This window comes from Morus notabilis, unplaced genomic scaffold (assembly GCF_000414095.1).
Source record: "Morus notabilis unplaced genomic scaffold, ASM41409v2 Scaffold855, whole genome shotgun sequence".
Lineage (NCBI taxonomy): Eukaryota > Viridiplantae > Streptophyta > Magnoliopsida > Rosales > Moraceae > Morus > Morus notabilis.
In genome coordinates, this window is record NW_010365497.1 from 80487 (window position 1) to 98406 (window position 17920).

Genomic DNA, 17920 nt, shown 5'->3' on the forward strand with positions numbered 1-17920 from the left:
ATTTATATAGGATCTTTATATAAGCCACGTTATATTCTTGTCCTTAGCATATCTGCCTAATTTTCCCTTGATTTTCTCATCCAAGTAATTATTACAAAACTCAAAGTCAGATATATCATCACCATAAATAGAGAACCTTGTTCATAACCTCAAGATTTCGTCAATTATTTTTCTTCTTTATCACTCTTTTCTGTGATTATCATGGGACCATTTAGTAGTAGTACTAATTCTAATTGGATTTTCAAGTTTTTCTTCATTACACAGATCTTAATACTCTCTTTTGGTCCAATATTTTCCTCCTCTTCTTCTTCTTCTTCTTCTTTTTCTTCTTCTTCTTCATTGCACCCTTTGATCGCTGAGTCCCAAGCCATACACCAAAACTACACGGCGATATCAGATTTCCGGTTAGTAAATCGGAGAAAACTCGGCGACTGCCTCGATCTGAACCCTTACCAACAGACTATAAATGTTAGCACAGGTCTTAAGCTTGGCGATGAAGAATATGTCACGGTCACTGTTAGTGGCGTGTTGTTTCCTTCTAAAGGTGATTGGATTGGCATGATATCGCCTTCTCATTCCGAGTAAGAATATCATTATATTATTATGTATATTACCATGATATATAATAGTTATCCTAACAATATGAAAATCATATGTGTATTGCATAAAAATACATTATGTGTGTGTGTGCATATATATATATATATATATATATATGTATATACATAAGGATGTGTTTGGATATTTATATGTTATTTAAAAATTGTTGATATTGATCATGTGTTTTTGCAGCGTCAAAAGTTGTCCTGATGCTGCACTAAATTATGTACAAACTGGAGATTTCAGCAGCCTTCCTCTTCTCTGTCATTATCCTGTTAAGGTAAAACATGGATTTCGGTGCTTTAGAAATTTATTTTTGGTATTACCATTATATATAATAGAAACATATATCATATTATATTGGTGGCCGTTAATTGGTGATATATATGACCGCATGCCCTTTGGATGAATAACCAAAAAACCGTCGGTTGTTTAAAAAGAAAAAAAAAAAAAAGAAAAAAAAAAACCGTTGGTTATATACGTATATCTTATGATATATATATATATATATATATATCTCTCTCTCTCTCTCTCTGTAAAAGTTATGTCTTGTAAATCTTCTTGTATATATAGATCCGGACCAAAATTATCCGTGTGATTATTATAAATTATACATATGAATAACATAATTAACATAGAAGAAAATTATTTCTATGCTTCCTGTAAATTAAAATCCGGATTAATTCTCCTTGTATAATGAGGAATTATTAATAGAATGTGTGTGGAGAGAGAGCCAATATTGTACATATATAAGGATTAGTATCAGTTCCCGAAAATTTAATAGAGAAGAAAAGTGTTGCAATTGAGAAAGAATTATACAAATTTTAAAAATTAAAAATGAAAATAAAGCAAAAAAGAAGGGTCTAAGAGCAAAATCGACATTGCTAGCTAGGATTTGTATGGGAAGTTAGAAACAAAGTCACATCGGGAAAATCATAGCGTCTACGTAATAAGCTGTGTGAAGCTGATCTTCTAGCTGATGAGTTACATTAATATTAATCATACTGCACACACAATTGTATAAATCTATGACTATATATTTCATCTTAATATCCGTCTTTCTTTACCTTCTAGTAATTTTTCTTCGTCTTCTTAACAATAATTGTCATTGAAAAAGAGGAGAATGAAGTAAATGGTAGATTTATAGTAAATAATAGATTCTAAAAGTGTTTAAAGTAAATACCAATTTACCATGTAAATGTTTTTTTTTTTTTTATGATTAGTAAAAAGATTTTTCACTTAAATTTTTCTTTTACGACTAGTAAAAAGATTTTTCTACGTAAATAAAGATTTTTTACCACGTAAATTATTTTTTCTAGTTGTAAATGAAAAATTCACACGCTTTACTTCAAATGGTTTTAAAATATGCTATTTACTTAATTTAATTTCATAAAAATCTGTCATTTACTACCATTCATGTAAAAACCAGTACTATTATCTAAAATCCAGATGATCTCTATATATGTTATGGAAAAGATTAGGGTAGATTGAGCTATTTTCTTCATGAAATTTTACATGAGATATTATTTAGCACTCTTTGTTTGTGTGTGTTTCGCTACTGTTAACAAGTGTGTCATGTATGCACAGAAGCATGCATATGTTACGTAGTACTATTTAGGCCTATTAAGTACTATTTTGTACGTATTAGTGTTCATGGTTAAGAAAAGAAAAGAAAAGAACAATGAAAAGGAGCTAATTATTTAGACAGTAAAATTGATCAGTGTCGTTATTAAACGGGAAACAAAGGGTTTAAGTGCAATTAACGACTGATTTATAAAGATGAATATATGCTATTGCAGGCAGCTTTCCTCAGCAACGACCCTGACTATCTGAGCTGCAAGAAGAAGGAATGCAAGAAACACAAGCAAGGCAAATGTGTCGCGACAACTTGCAGCGGTTCGGTGTCGTTTCATGTCATCAACATCAGAACCGACATCGAGTTTGTCTTCTTCGGCGGTGGCTTCCTCGCCCCTTGCATCGTTGCGAGGTCGACCCCTTTGAGTTTCTCAAATCCCAATAGGCCATTGTACGGGCACATCTCAAGCGTGGATTCATCTGGAGCATCAGTTAAGTGTATTCAAAATATTATTAGTGCTACATAATGACAATTCTTAAAAAAAAAAATTTAGCATTGTTTCTAAAGGTTCCTTTTTTAAATGTGTTCTAATTGTGTACATTTTGTTGCAGATGAGAGTGACATGGGTTAGTGGGGATGATAAGCCTCAGCAAGTACAATACGATGGTGGAAAAACACAAACATCACAAGTTACCACATTTACCCAAAATGATATGTGCAGTGAGTTACTAATTTCTCGATTACCCTAATTTGATTATCCTAAGTACAATGTTACTTTAATTAATATCATTTTTATATTTTTTGATATTTGTTATCAACCTTGCAGATTATTACCTCTACTTTTTTTTTTTAATTTCCCAATTCTTTTGCAGTTCTATATTCTATTTTGTTACTCACAATATTTACTGATTGTATGCTAATTTTATGTGAATCAAAATAGAGTCGGCTCTAATAGTTAGCTCCCCAGCAAAGGACTTTGGGTGGCATGATCCAGGCTTTATTCATTCTGCAGTGATGACCGGTCTTAAGCCTTCAACCACTTTCACTTACAGATATGGAAGGTACATTCATAAATATATATATATACACACACACACACACACACACACACACACATATGTATATAATATAGGCATTTATTAATAGTTTATTGTAATATTTTAGGCTAATTTTTGTAGGAGGGAAAGAAAAAAAGAAGGAAGAAAGACACAACATAAGTGCGGAAAAATGGAAATTTGAAAAGAATGAAACGACTTTTCTTTTATTGTGTTTGGTAATGAAACGACGTTTCCCTCCTACCAAACAAGCTCTAATCTCTCATGTCTATTATCTTAACAACAATGACGTGTTTAAAAAAAAATAATAATAATTGCAGTGATTCAGTTGGTTGGAGTGATCAAATTCAGTTCAAGCCTCCACCTGCAGGAGGATCAGAAGAACTCAAATTCCTTGCATTTGGTGACATGGGAAAAGCTCCACGAGATGTCTCCGTTGAGCACTATATTCAGGTTAATTATACAATGCATGTAATTTGGTACTAATTGAAAACTAGTTTTGGTTGATCAGACAACAGAATACTCCAAATAACAATCAACTAAGGTTACTAATGAATATTATAGCCAGGATCAATCTCAGTGGTAGAAGCCATGACCGAAGAAGTTAAGTCTGGAAATGTGGACTCCATCTTCCACATTGGAGACATAAGCTATGCCACAGGCTTTCTTGTTGAGTGGGATTACTTTCTCCATCTAATCAGCCCCGTGGCTTCTCGGGTTTCGTACATGACGGCCATCGGAAACCATGAGAGGTACATCTTAGTGAAGCGGTTTCTAGCTGCAGATGCACAAAGGCGTGTGATGATCAGTGAAGTTTAGATTACAATATTGCTCAAGAATTGTGTTGATTTCCTCCAGGGACTATATGGAGCTTGGAGATTTGTACTTTTCACCAGATTCAGGAGGAGAATGTGGAGTTCCTTATGAGACCTATTTTCCTATGCCAACCCAAGCCAAGGATAAGCCTTGGTACTCCATTGAACAAGGCAGTGTTCACTTCACTGTTATCTCTACTGAGCATGATTGGAAAAAGAATTCTGAGCAGGTACTAATTTTGACGAATTTTCAATTAGTTTACTGGTATATTGGGGTTGTTTTTATGTCATTAAGTTTTATAAGAAAATGTGGTTCCAAATACTAAAAGAAAGGTCCGAGCTTTTACTTCTTTTCTTCTGCTATATCTGATCTGATGTTTTTACGTGGATGTATCCACCACTCTTTACAGCACCAATGGATGAAAAAGGATATGGCTTCTGTTGATAGGTCTAAAACTCCATGGCTGATTTTTATGGGGTAAGTTGGTATTTCTGTGCATACTGGAAAATTATGTATAATCAAAGTGCTTAATCAATTTTTATTAAATTGGTGGTATGCTTGTGTTGTAAATAATTGCAGGCACAGACCCATGTATACCTCCTCACCTGGACTCTTCGGCGTTGACCAAGATTTTATCAATGAAGTTGAACCATTACTAGTGGCCAACAAGGTAAGCCTTTTTTGTTTTTTTCTCTTTCTTTTGTGGGGTTTATTGGGTTTGTAATTGTTGGGGAACTTGAAACAGGTTGATTTGGTTTTATTTGGTCATGTCCACAACTACGAGAGGACATGCTCGGTTTACAGAAATGCATGCTTGGCAATGCCTAGAAAAGATGAAAGCGGGATCGACACATATGATCATAACAACTATACTGCTCCAGTGCACACGGTTATCGGCATGGCCGGCTTCGTCCTCGACAAGTTTCCGGATTCTGTATGTCTCTCTCTCCCCCGCTCTCTCCCTCTTTCTCACTCACTCTCTCAGAAAAAGCTTTTGAATTAGATTGTTTCAAAAATGTATGTACAGGTGAACAATAGTTGGAGCTTAGAAAGAATATCAGAGTTTGGCTATTTTAGAGGGCATGCAACAAAAGAAGAATTAAAATTAGAGGTTAGTGATTTTTTTCATTCATTTCTGTCCATTTCATAGTTCTTTTTTTCCCCTATTACTAATTCCTATCCCTTTTTTTCCCTTCTATTTTGGCAGCTTGTCAACGCAGCTACGAAAAAGGTCGAGGATAGCTTCCGAATTACCAAGAAGCAAGATTCCTCCAGCAGAAAACTCAAGATAGGTCATTAGATGAATATGATCATTGCACACATAGAAATGATGATAAAGATGTAGAGAGATTGAAATGAATGGTTTTCTGTACAAATTGTGAATTTTGTTGCCTTTTTTGTGCTTCTATTGTGCAACAAGTCAACAACGGTAATAAACGGTTTCTTCATTTCGATTCATCCATCCTTTTTATGGCATTGCACGAACAAAGCTCTCTAATTAAATGTAGGTAATAAAAGTTGAATCTGATAACATTAATTGCAATTCTAAGAAATCCTCTCTTCACAATAAAATAAATAGACTTTACATATTTACATTTAGACACCAAAAAAAGATTACAGGGTCAAAATGGAATCATGTATATCTATTTTAACCTCCACAAAGATATGAACCTATATATAATGTGCAATTTCTTACTTGGATGAGGAATCCAATTGTCAATTGCCCCAAATTAACTGGAAGATATTTCTACTAGCGGCTGCACTAACAACGTTGTTGCTTTGCTTTCTAAGCATATCCTGTTGTGCAGCAATATCACCCTCCTAGATCAAAAACATATTTTGAAATGAGTAAAAGCATAATCAGAAATGGTTGAAGGAAAACTGAGCATGAACGAGCTACAACTAAGAAATCAAGTAAATCGGGACTCACGAGTAGAGAGTAAGCACTCGCAAGAGAGAGAATCGTTGGATACAGATCCACAACAGCCATGGCAACCTCCTCTGTAACCTGCTGGACCTGCATTGGTTTAATAGTCAACTGATTTGCATTGCACTGAAATTTTCCGTCTTTTCTTTTTTCAAAATGAACAATCATTTTCAGAACAAAAATATTATTCATAGCTGTGGATGAAGTAACCAGTAACTCCACTAAAGAACTAAAGTACAAATATGCACTCATCATATAAATGAAAATAAGTAATTACCATTGACTCAACAAAGCTTAAGCTTCCTCAAATATAGTACCTGCATTAGCTGAATGGCAAATAAATCATTGACTGTCATTTTGTCCAATTCTTCGCACTTTTTGATGAATTCTTTAAATGGTGGGCAGACCCTCGTCTGTTCATGCACTTCCTCAGGAATCTGTGTTTTGTAGTATTCAGTTATTGCTTGTGTAAGATGGCCGTACTTCTTCAATGTGTCACTTAAGCCCGAGGTTCTCTGCACATCAAATCCCTCCAAAATCTCCGTTGTAAAACAGCTGCATGATTGAGATCGTTACAAAAATTGTGGGAGGATTCAAATGTAGTAAACTTTTGCAGACATTCACACATCGGAAGATGGATTCATTGGATGGAGAGGATGGGAGGGGAGGGATGAGGCGCAACTCAAGCTAGCAGAAAAGATCAATAGACCAGACAGATTTAATTGTATATGAAAAAATATTTAGGAGATAGACTTGCTTAATCAAATAATATTGCAGAAAGAAATGTCTTCACCAATAATATCTAAAAAGATGCTTACGCTGTTTTAATGCTTTCAGCTGCTTCAGAATAATTTGGGTCCCCTTCCACGAGATATATCAGTTTCTTGAGTCCGCATCTCTTGCAATATGTCAAAAACAGACAAAATAATGTCTAGATCTTATATGAAGAATAGCATTCCTTTTTTTTTTTTTTTTTGTTAAGTGAATAACATTCTAACTGATGATGAATCATAATAATAAATGCATGAGAGTACTTCCTTGGGAAATCTAGACAACCAAGATGCAAGAGTTAAAAAGACCCTTACTTGTCACCAAACTAGTCAAAGTTTTCATATTTCAATAACTAAAATTGGCACCACATCTTGGTGCAGTCATGAAGCAATAAAAGCAAATGACATAAAAAGTTAACAAAAGAAAGCCCAATACCTAATAATAGAAAAATTCATGATTATAATAGTTCACTATATGCATCATCTATTAGTTGATCACATCATATCCAACGAAAAAGACCACATTTTCCAAAACCATACTTCATGAGAGAAAAAGTAAGTGTTATCAAGCTCTTGAGAATTAATACCAGAAGCCTCAGTTTCTGATCCCTGTAGCGGTTATCTCTTATTGAAGAGCGCAAGTCACCAATTTTCTTCCTCTCAACAATGAAATCAAGTACATATTCCCTACCAAGATATTTATGGCGAGCTATCCAAATTCCGTCTCCAACTGGTAAACGCCTAACCTATAAAGTAGCCAACACGTGAATTGTCAACGGGAAGAGAATACTTTTGCAGGAAGTGAACGACAAAATGACAGTAAAAATACCCATTCATGTTACAGCAACAGGACGAACTAAAAGATGATGGATTCAGTGAACTTGCCTCTATTTTGATTTTAAATTGACTAGAGACGCTCTCGATGATTTTGCTAGAGCGTGAGCTGAAAATCACCACAAATACAAGCACAACTGAGAAAACGAATGGGCAAATGAATCTTACAATGGCATAAAAAACGTAGTATAATCAAAATAGTTGAATAAATTATAATACATATTCGTCGTCATGTCAGGATAGACTACCGAAAGGCTTGAACCACCTTTAAAAAGAAATATGGCTAAAGCTTAATATGAATCACTTACCCCTTATTGGCAAATTGCTCTCGATCATCAAGTACCAAGACTACTTCATATGCATCTTCAAATATCTCACCGAAGCTCAGAGGTGGCATAGATAAGATATTAAAACCCTGGCCATCTAATCTTGATCTTTGTCCCTGAAAATCATAAAGAACTCAAGAAGAAAATCTAGCAACAAATCCAACGTCACATTATTTCTAAATGACAAACTTGGCAAAATGATAGTAGAAAAGTATATACAATTTGTCAATCTAATAAAAAGGACTATAAACACAGCCAAAAGAATAATCATTCTACACACCTAATTTATAAATATCGGCATTCTCATCTTTCCCATGCCCTCTAAAGAGGTATAACACTTTAAAAAAAATAAAAAGCAATTCAAATTCTTTAGAAAATATTGAAAAGTAAACATTATTAATTGAGAAATTGAAATATATTTTGCAACATGGCATTAATTTAAATAAAGAACAAGGTGCCCCTTTAAAATTTGCAGCAAGCTTAATCACTCACACATGCAATAGATGGTATAACACTTTCACAAAAACAAAAAGTAATTCAAATTCTTTAGAAAATATTGAAAAATAAACATTATTAATTGAGAATTTGAAATATATTTTGTACCATGGCATTAATTTAAATAAAGAACAAGGTGCCCCTTTAAAATTTGCAGCAAGCTTAATCACCCACACATGCAATAGAGAAACAGAAGCAGGATGTGTGGCGTGCCAATTGGTAAAAATATAATACAAAACAATAGGTGCCAGACCAATTCAAGAAAGGAATGAATGCGTACAGGCGATGAGCAAGCTCTACAGACATTAGAGTTTGGTTTGCAATCAACAGAACTAAACTTCTTCGCCATATGTCCAGTATGATGAGATAAGCCCCTTACTTGACCTAATCATTAACAAGGTAATCTAATTTACAGTGGATTCAAATTGTTTTGGTTGGGACTATTAATGTCATCCAAAACCACATAGAGTTTTACCATTTGCATCAATAGGGGTTGATATTGTAGGACATTCCTTTCTTGCAGTCTGAGACCCTGAACCATAAACTTCATCTTCTCGAAGATGACATAAGATAGATAGCCAGGATGAACCTGTATCCTTGGTACCGGAAGTTTTTGAAACTTCACAACAAGCTTGGAGAATTCGATCCTTTGAATAACCCATTTTCACAAGCTATACGGTAGAAGATCATAAATCAGGGAAACATTCAGCATACAAATCAAGTTTTAAAGAAGAAGAAAGTAAACAAAGCAAAGGCCAACAACATAAAAGTGTAACGACCACAAAGAATGATAACTACAATCGGAATCAATCAACGTCAGATACTGAAGTCACAAGCCATAATTATGTCAACAAATCCTGTCAACGTGCTGATGAGCACATTCTTTGTGCAACACCATAAACAACATAAAACTGAACTGTTATTGAAAAATCAAGTTAGGAAGTGTGTCCATAATGACATAAGAAGTAGCAAAAGTGCTAACGGCATTCCATTATCAAATTTTCTAGAAAGAAAATTAGAAACAAATTTAGAAGCTAAGTGCAAGTATACTCGCTCAAGATAATCAGGAGATATATCCATTGGTTTCTGCCTTCTTAAATTGACAGGAGATGCCATCACTTCTACGTCTGACTCTGAATCTGACTGCACAAGCTCAATATCTTGCATGTTGTGTGTTCCCGGATCACACAGCCCTTCAGAAGTGGAAGTATCCTTTGAGGGATCAGGCAAACCAGATCTAGAGATACACTCACGTGCTGCCTCTTTACCTTCTTGGGTGAGCATATACCTATAGTTTTTCCAGCATTAGATATCAACCAATATTTCTTAAAAATGCAATATTCTTCGAAATGAAAGGCGTGCAGAGACAAGAACTGTTTAAGGAAAAACATAGAAAAAAGATTCATGCATAACAGCGTACTTTGCTGGGCAGCTTGATTTAACAACAAGCCCCTTGGTTACTAGTGTCTTCATTGAGGTCCATCCACTATACCACTCCCTAGGTGAGCTTCCAAAGGACCCCGGCTTTCCTTTTCCCATTTCTGGCCTATGAACAACAACAACAACAACAACAAAAAAGAGTAAAACCCAAGTTAAACCCCACTTACAAACAAGATTCAGGCAACAAATAAAATCAATCAACATACGCAATCGGCACGCGAGAGAGCCCACTTGCTTCAGCTGCATCAATAAGCTCCTGTTTACGCATAAACTCGTTCCCATTTTCAATTCCCCTGAAGGAAACTTATATTTATCTCGTTAGACTTTGACAAGAATACAAAAACAACCTAAAAAAACGCAGTTAATTTGGTAAAAGCGAATATCATATACCTATAGAGGGTGATCAGTAATGCATATGCAACAGAGTACTTTTGAGGCAAATATCGCGTAGCTCTTTTTGTTTTCTTGCCTAAAATTTGTGTCAAACATTGAAAAGTGAAAACCAAAAGCAATTAATTTACCATGTACATTAAAGATTTGAAGAGCCCGTTTGGTTCTCGCATTTGAAACCATGGTACTGATTCTGCTGCAGTACTTTTCTCACAAAAAATTTGAATCATAAAAGTTCCCGTTAATAGGTTTTCTCACAAAATTTGAATTCAGAATCAAAATCGTGAACCAAACGGTTAAAAAAAAAAGTACCGTTTTTGGTCAAGTTCTCTGGCTCAGCAATGCTCAAATCAGTCTTGAAAAACCCTTGCATATGCTTCAGAATCCATTTTCCCACGCCTCTATATCAAACTCACACAAAATCATTCCCCAAAAAAACAAAAGTAGAACAAAAGACATAAAAACGACAAAAAATAGAAGAAACGACAGCAATCTGAACTCTATTAACTTCGTGGCCGCAAGAATCCATCTTTTTTAAGGATTCGCTTCCCAAATTTGTTCCTTTTTAATATTTTCAAAAGAAACACAATTACAATATTAAAACCCAATTATGAAGAATTCAAATTTTCAAGAGAAATGCGAATTATCCAAGAGAGAAGAAAAGAACTCACTTGATTTGGGAGAAATCTTTGAGGGTTTGAACAGGGTTTTTGGAGCTACAGAGATTGGAATAAGCCTTGGAGAGAGTCTTTTCGATGTTTTCGGAGATCCCTTTGGGGCGTTGATCGGCCATCTCCTGCCATTTCGTGAGCATGTACTCCGCGAGCTCTTCGTTCTCGCGGCATTTCACCGCAAGCTTCCTCCTTTCCATCTCTTCGATCTTGATTCGTTCCGTTGATTGTTAGGGTTCCGTCAATTCATCATCTTTGGAGAGAGAGAGAGAGAGAGAAGTTGTTTTCAGAGTTTTTTGAGTTGCAGAGGAGAGTGAGAGGAAGAAGGCAAGTTACCTAAGAGTTTGAATTTGAATCGAGAGATTCTCTTTAATAGAGTTTTTTTATTGGAGTAAAAAAATTAAATGTGATTATTTTTTAAAATTTTTTTATTATAATAAAATTTAAATTATAAACTTAAATTGATAAAATGAACGATACTTTATATTTGTCAAGTTTTTATAATTGTTAAATTTATATATTTTATTATTTTTATATGATTTTATATAAATTTAACAGATATAAAATTTTATCCACCATTAGTATTATTTATTAAGCGTAAATTTCTCATCCTTGCCACTTTTTAATGTTAATTAAGCTTAATACTCATAAATGTCAGTACTCTAATTCATTTGTTCCTTTCTCTTGTAATTCTGTTATATTAAGATCCGTTCATTTTATCAATTCGAATTTTAAATTTGAGTTTTATTATAGTAAAAAACTCTCAGAAACAGTCACATCTAATTTTTTTACTACAGTAAAAATTTCTCACATAAAATCACGTTTTAAGTCGAATTAACGAACTGAACGGTCCTAAGTTAATATATGAACAAATAAAATGATGAAATAAATCTAGTGTTTGGAAAAAAAAATCTGTATGCTCACGCTATGGAGGGACTTTGTTCTAAATGTAAAATCTTCATGCTCGCGCTATAGAGGGACAATTTTCCCGTTTGGTTCATGGATTATAACCATGTTATTAGAATTATTTTTTATTTACGTGTATTTTTTATGAGAGAAAATACTGTAACGAACCACGAATCATGATTCGAATCAAGGAACGAATCCCTTTACCAAACGAGCTATAAATGTCCCCATCAAAAACTTTACGGGAATATTCTTCTTAGAGATGGCTAATCCCCACAGGGATGGGAATCCGCTTCAAGAGGGGTGGGGGGATAGGGGTGAGGATAGGGAATAATAATTGAGGCCAGAGATGAAGATAGAGTGCGTTTGGTTCAAAGATTCGTGACATAGTTCGAATCATGATTTGTGGCTCACTACAGTATTTTCTCTCACAAAAAACACACGTAAATCGAGAATAGTTCTGAATCATGATTCTGAATCTATCAACCAAACGTAAAAAAAAAAAATCTCATTCCTAAGTTATAGTGGTGCGGGGAGGGAGAAAACACTTCCCACCTTACATTCGCCTCAATACACACATATATATTGTATATAAATAAATATATGCAATATTTAATTTTCAAATAAAATTTAGTGTTTTGTGGCTTTAGAACCTAACTTGATTTTGATTATTTAAACTTAATTTTTGTTTTAAATTGCTATAACTTTAAAATGTATAATTATTTTACATGGGGAAGGAGACGGGTATGGGGAAGGTCTCTCCAACGGGGAATCTTTGACTCTGACTCCGTCTCTTCTTAAGCAAGGATGGAAATAAGGATGAGAATGGCTTTTGGGGACGGGAAATCCTTCTCCACCCCTACCCCGCCCCATTACTATCCCTAATTCCTCTAGTAGAGGGTGAAACCTAACCATCAAAGGAAAACTTTAAATATGAGGAAAATAAGGAGTGGTTTACTTTCTTGTCTCATCATATGTTAACTTATACAATCACTAATAAGAGTTTAGAGGATGTTAAATGTAGGGCAGTATTTCCATAAACATTAAACATGCAATAAATTCAAAATCTCTCCCGAGCCCAAGCTCTACTGAACCCAATCTCTCCCGAGCTCAAGCTCGCTTGAGCCTAATCTCTCCCGGGCCCAAGCTCACCTAGAGCCAACTTCTCCCGAGCCCAAACTCGTTCGAGGCCAATCTCGCCTGAGCCCAAGCTCGTCTGAGCCCAATCTCTCCCGAGCCTCAAGCTCACCTGAGCCCAAGCTTTCCTGAGCCCAATCTCGCCCGAGCTCAAGTCTTCATAAGCCGAAAGTTCAAAGGTCGCGTGATGTCATTAAGTAAAGTAACCGACGAAGTTAATTCTCATTGATTATTTTATCAGTTTTAACATCCGAAAGGTGAAGAGCCTATTTGTAATTAAAGAGAGAATAAACTCTCGAATTAATGGAAGAATTAAACTCTCTCATTCCCAATGTACTATAAATTCCCTCAATTTGAGTCACTTTGTTCTTGTTACTTTGTAAGGTTATTTATATTCTTCGAGTGTTCTTCCAATTTCCTTATTCAATCCGAGTTATTAGTCTAAGGACGTTGGATAAGTGTTGGACGAAATCTTACTCTAACACTAAACAATATATGAAATGAGGAAAAAGAATGTGAATCCTTACTCCTTTAATATTACTTCCCTCTTAAAGGGACAATGCCAAATTTAATAATATGCCCTTATATTCTTATGTTACAAGTAATGATTACAATGTTACAAGTAATGATTATTTAATTGTGTAAGGACATCTAATTGTGTAAGGACATTTCAATAATTACATTATATTACTTCTGTTATTATAGTATTTAATAGACAAATAAACAATAAAAATCACCGTTCTTATTACTTTACTCTCATTTTCAATCTAATTATTATTCTCTTTACATTCTTTTACAGCTTAACAAACGCACTGGGTGAAGATGAGAATCAGGTGTCATCAACCTATTCACTCAATATAAAATTATGGATTAAATTGTATTAGCCATTTTCCTGTCAAGGTTATGACGAGTCAATTGAGCATCTTCATGGTGGGATTGAATGCATGGATTGGATTAGAGTTCAGAGAGTGGTATCAGAGAGTTTAGAAAAAACAAAGAATATATATATATATATATATATATATATATATGTATATGGTTCAATGTTTAAATATATTATACTTGAAAAGTGGTGTCAGATAAACATTCTAAATTATGGAATGCTAAAAAAATTGAAATTATAAATTTAGTAGGTGTCCCTTATCATGGGAATGTATAATCTAATGCGTAAAACAAATAAAATAACAGTCCATTAATAATAATAGAATTTGCCAAAGAGTAACGAACGTAAGACACACGTACATATCGTAAAATTGATGATCTTCACATGCATGAAGTACTACAGAATGTAGCTGTAAAAGGACACACATTTGCTATTAGATGAGTCATCATATAGTATATTTTTATTTCTTTTAGGTTCTTCTACAAATATTTATCTAGATCAGAGTATGCATCGCTAGTGCTAGAGGATATCCCAGCTATATTGGCAATACCTCTTATAGTATCTTCACAAATGCTTCAAACGTTCAAGGGTGCTTTGGCTCAATAGGAAATTCAGGAAACTTGGGGATTTCATATTTTGGCTCTTCATGCTTTGGCAGAAATGGAAATTCAGGCAACTTGGGAACTTCGTAATGCTCCGGCTCTTCATGCTTTGGCTCAATAGGAAATTCGGGCAACTTGGGAATTTCATGATGCTCCGGCTCTTCATGCTTTGGCTCGATAGGCAAGTCATGCAACTTGGGAACTTCGTGATGCTCCGGCTCTTCATGCTTTGGCTCGATAGGAAATTCGGGCAACTTGGGAATTTCATGATGCTCCGGCTCTTCATGCTTTGGCTCAATAGGCAAGTCATGCAACTTGGGAACTTCGTGATGCTCCGGCTCTTCATGCTTTGGCTCGATAGGAAATTCGGGCAACTTGGGAATTTCATGATGCTCCGGCTCTTCATGCTTTGGCTCAATAGGCAAGCCATGCAACTTGGGAACTTCGTGATGCTCCGGCTCTCCATGCTTTGGCTCGATAGGAAATTCGGGCAACTTGGGGACCTCATAATGCTTTGGCTCTTCATGATTTGGCTCAATAGGCAAGTCATGAAACTTGGGAACTTCATGATGCTCTGGCTCCTCATGCTTTGGCTCATTAGAAAATTCGGGAAATTTGGAGACTTCGTGATGCTCTGGCTCTGCATGCTTTGGCTCCTCATACTTTGGAACTTCATGCTTCGGTTCAATGGGAAATTCCTGATGCAACTTGGGAACTTCGAGCTTCGGTTCATGCACATCGTGATGCAAGTTGGGTATGTCAAACTTGAAAGGGAAATCAGGCAACTTGGGAATTTCATGAGGCAGTGCACTCACGGGAAATGATGGAATGTCTAGCTTTGGGAAATATGGGAAAGTGGGAAGTTTAGGCAGCTCGGGTTTCTCCGGCAAATGGTCAGTTTGCAGCAGACGACGAGCGCCTACCGCGACCATTGTGTTGCGGCTCATTGAAGAGAAAGTGAGAATCAAAATTGGTAACAGAACTGCTGCAGCTGGGAGGTTTTTATAAGCCATGTTAGCAATTTGAAGCAAATTGGAATAAAAGTAACTTTTGCAGCTTGTGCAGTGGAACTTCATGTTGCTAATATGTGCTTATATATATAGGCAAAGGGTGCGGAAAATGGTGAAGTTTCAAAAGGTGTTTGGTTGGTGGGAAAATATGAGTGTTTGTTCAACTTCCTAATTTCCTTTAACAAGCACGTTTTCCAAAACTATTGATAAAGACAATAAACTTTCAAAAATATGACATTGTTTTTCAATTCTATTCGATTGGCTCATCCATAAGGAATTGGATTAGTTAGTTAAATCGGGAAGGTAATGAACAGGAATATATAAGATTTTGAGTTTCTCGGTTAAGCTAATTAGAAGTTTATCAAGTCTTTCAAAGTCAACAATTCTGATGGGCAGTTTAACAAATTAATGTCAAAACTTCTTTTAGAAGCGCATTAAGCGTTCATGTTAGCGTTCAAAATGTGCATATACTTGAGGCTGACGACTTTCACTTTTCAAGAAACACCTTGCAAGAGTAATTCTCAAAGGCACTATGGATGGTTGCTTTGCTTACCGCCAACTTTTTGTAATTTGTTTCTTTGAGGTGACAATTCTATAAGGGGAAAGAAGACAACGGAGTTAGATTTTTACTTCTTACTCTTAATTAATATACATTTTAATTAAATAACTATATAAGTTAAATCCAGACCTATGCACTTAATTAAAATAATTATATTAGTCAAATTCAGACCTATGCACTCTAATTTTATAACCATACAAGTCAAATTTTTCGTGTAATTCTACTCATGAAATAAGTTACTATGTTGTTATTATAAGTTACCATTGTAATGAATAACCTTCGTATGTTTCTGTAATGACTGAGAAAATTCCAGACTTTAAATAATACAATTTATTTATTTAAGCTAAGGATTTTCCTAAAAAATATTATGTGACTGAAGGATTTATGGAATCAATATATGTATTCCTAAATTCTGTAGCAGATTTCATGTTAAGTTCATGTTTTCGATCAAGTAAATTCGATCGATAAATTCTTGCCGTACTTTAAGGCGGAATAATTTTCAGTACAAGTATAGTTTGAGAATCTTAATTTCAAGAATCTCCAAACACAACATGATGTTAGCAGCGTAAAAAAAAAAAAAAAAAACGCACTGACATTTTTAAAAAAGAGAAAATCCTTAATTGCCAGACAGCTAGGTTAAAGTCACAAGATAGATACCTATAGTAGAAGGGTACAATGTGAGCTAAGGAGTTGACACCGTCAGAAATAATGTCACTCCCGGGATATAATGCAGAAAAGTTAAATTTAGAATTTATTCAGTCTAGAATTAATTTCAAGACTTGAAACAGTTTAAGATATTACGCGAGTAAGAATTTAACGTGATATCAAAGCAGACGAGGATTTAAAAGTTGAACTGAAAATAAGTAGTAGAAAAAAAAAGAGAACTGTCAGAAACAAGAATTTCCTGTCAGCTAAGTACCCTTTACAGTCAGTATGATTTTTACCTGATTCAAAGGTAACTTAAGAGAGTGGACTAAAGTACAAGGGGTAGGATTTATTTTTCTCTCTCTCCTTCTCCACTTTGGCCGGCCATGCATAGAAAAAAATAGAGCCAAAATTGGCTAGTTGAGTGTGCTAGGGGATTACATGATAAGGTGTGATGGGATTGTGTCAAATCAACTATTGGACATAAATGCTTACCACACTTCCTTCTTGAAGCACACCACCGGCCATGCAAAAAAAAAATAGAGCCAAAATTAGCTAGTTGAGTGTGCAAGTGGATGACATGTTAAGGTGATGTGATTGTAGTGGTTGAAAGGGAATTAATGGCAAATTTGCTTCTCCTTTTCTCCTTCCAAAACCGGCCAAGAAAGGGGGATTTGAACCAAAAATTTGGTTGAATGATGATGTGGAATTGGAGTTAAATAAATGATCACCAAGTTGCCTATAAAAGGAACCAATATAGGATAAGCTTCATTTTTTTTTCTCCTCTCTTTTTCCCCACTCAAAATCCGGCCACACTCTCCACTCTCTCTCAAAATATTTTCTCTCACTCTCCTAATTTTGAGCCACTAGCAAACCATAGAAGAAGAGGAATGAGATCAAGGGATTCTAGGAGGACACTAGTCAAGCATTCTCCAAGGGTAAAGAAACTCTAAATCCCCTCTTTTTTTCATGTTTTAGTAAAGTTTAAAATGTAGAAATATTCCTCTTAAATCTCCTTACACTTTCTAGTTCCAAGCCATTAACAAGTCTTAGAGGAGTTCAAAGGTTTTCAAGAGAGAGAGAGAGTTCTTCAAGGGTAAGTTCTCAAACTCTTCTCCATTAATTTCTAGCCAACTTTAAGCTTGGATTTATGGATGTAAATTTGTGGTTCTGGAAGAGATAAGATTGTAATAAGGGTGTGTGAGTTTTATGTTGGTTTTGTGAGTTTTGAGGTTAGTTTGATGTGGTATGTTTATGCTTAATCTAAGTTGCTTATTT

The 17920-nt window shown here is 35.0% G+C and overlaps 3 protein-coding genes across 6 annotated transcripts; 1 reads left to right on the plus strand and 2 right to left on the minus strand.

Moving 5' to 3' along the window:
- The first annotated feature begins 176 nt into the window (after positions 1-176).
- On the plus strand, positions 177-5481 carry LOC21391974 (probable inactive purple acid phosphatase 27). Of its 2 annotated transcripts, none has more exons than XM_010108106.2 (13): positions 177-581; positions 793-880; positions 2400-2666; positions 2788-2896; positions 3117-3237; positions 3552-3684; positions 3796-3983; positions 4090-4276; positions 4457-4524; positions 4627-4717; positions 4793-4981; positions 5075-5158; positions 5255-5481. In XM_010108106.2, exons 1-13 carry the CDS (start codon positions 202-204, stop codon positions 5345-5347), a joined length of 1998 nt encoding a protein of 665 aa, XP_010106408.1. In that variant the 5' UTR covers positions 177-201; the 3' UTR covers positions 5348-5481. The 2 variants fall into 2 exon arrangements, with proteins under 2 accessions (XP_010106408.1, XP_024028054.1); XM_024172286.1 differs by having other exon boundaries at positions 802-880.
- Positions 5482-5607: 126 nt separating this feature from the next.
- LOC21391975 (crossover junction endonuclease MUS81) lies at positions 5608-11214 on the minus strand. Of its 3 annotated transcripts, XM_024172283.1 has the most exons (15): positions 10901-11214; positions 10542-10630; positions 10230-10308; positions 10046-10132; positions 9820-9945; positions 9450-9687; positions 8875-9070; positions 8680-8783; positions 7887-8020; positions 7630-7687; positions 7332-7490; positions 6793-6872; positions 6292-6529; positions 5978-6064; positions 5608-5868 (listed from the first exon to the last, which is right to left on the minus strand). In XM_024172283.1, exons 1-15 carry the CDS (start codon positions 11098-11100, stop codon positions 5764-5766), a joined length of 1980 nt encoding a protein of 659 aa, XP_024028051.1. In that variant the 5' UTR covers positions 11101-11214; the 3' UTR covers positions 5608-5763. The 3 variants fall into 3 exon arrangements, with proteins under 3 accessions (XP_024028051.1, XP_024028052.1, XP_024028053.1); XM_024172284.1 differs by lacking the exons at positions 8680-8783; positions 8875-9070; XM_024172285.1 differs by lacking the exons at positions 10230-10308; positions 10901-11214 and having other exon boundaries at positions 10542-10614.
- Positions 11215-14304: 3090 nt separating this feature from the next.
- On the minus strand, positions 14305-15477 carry LOC112093578 (protein PELPK1). Its single transcript, XM_024172290.1, has one exon. It carries the CDS (start codon positions 15439-15441, stop codon positions 14410-14412), a length of 1032 nt encoding a protein of 343 aa, XP_024028058.1. The 5' UTR covers positions 15442-15477; the 3' UTR covers positions 14305-14409.
- Between the last annotated feature and the right edge of the window lie 2443 nt (positions 15478-17920).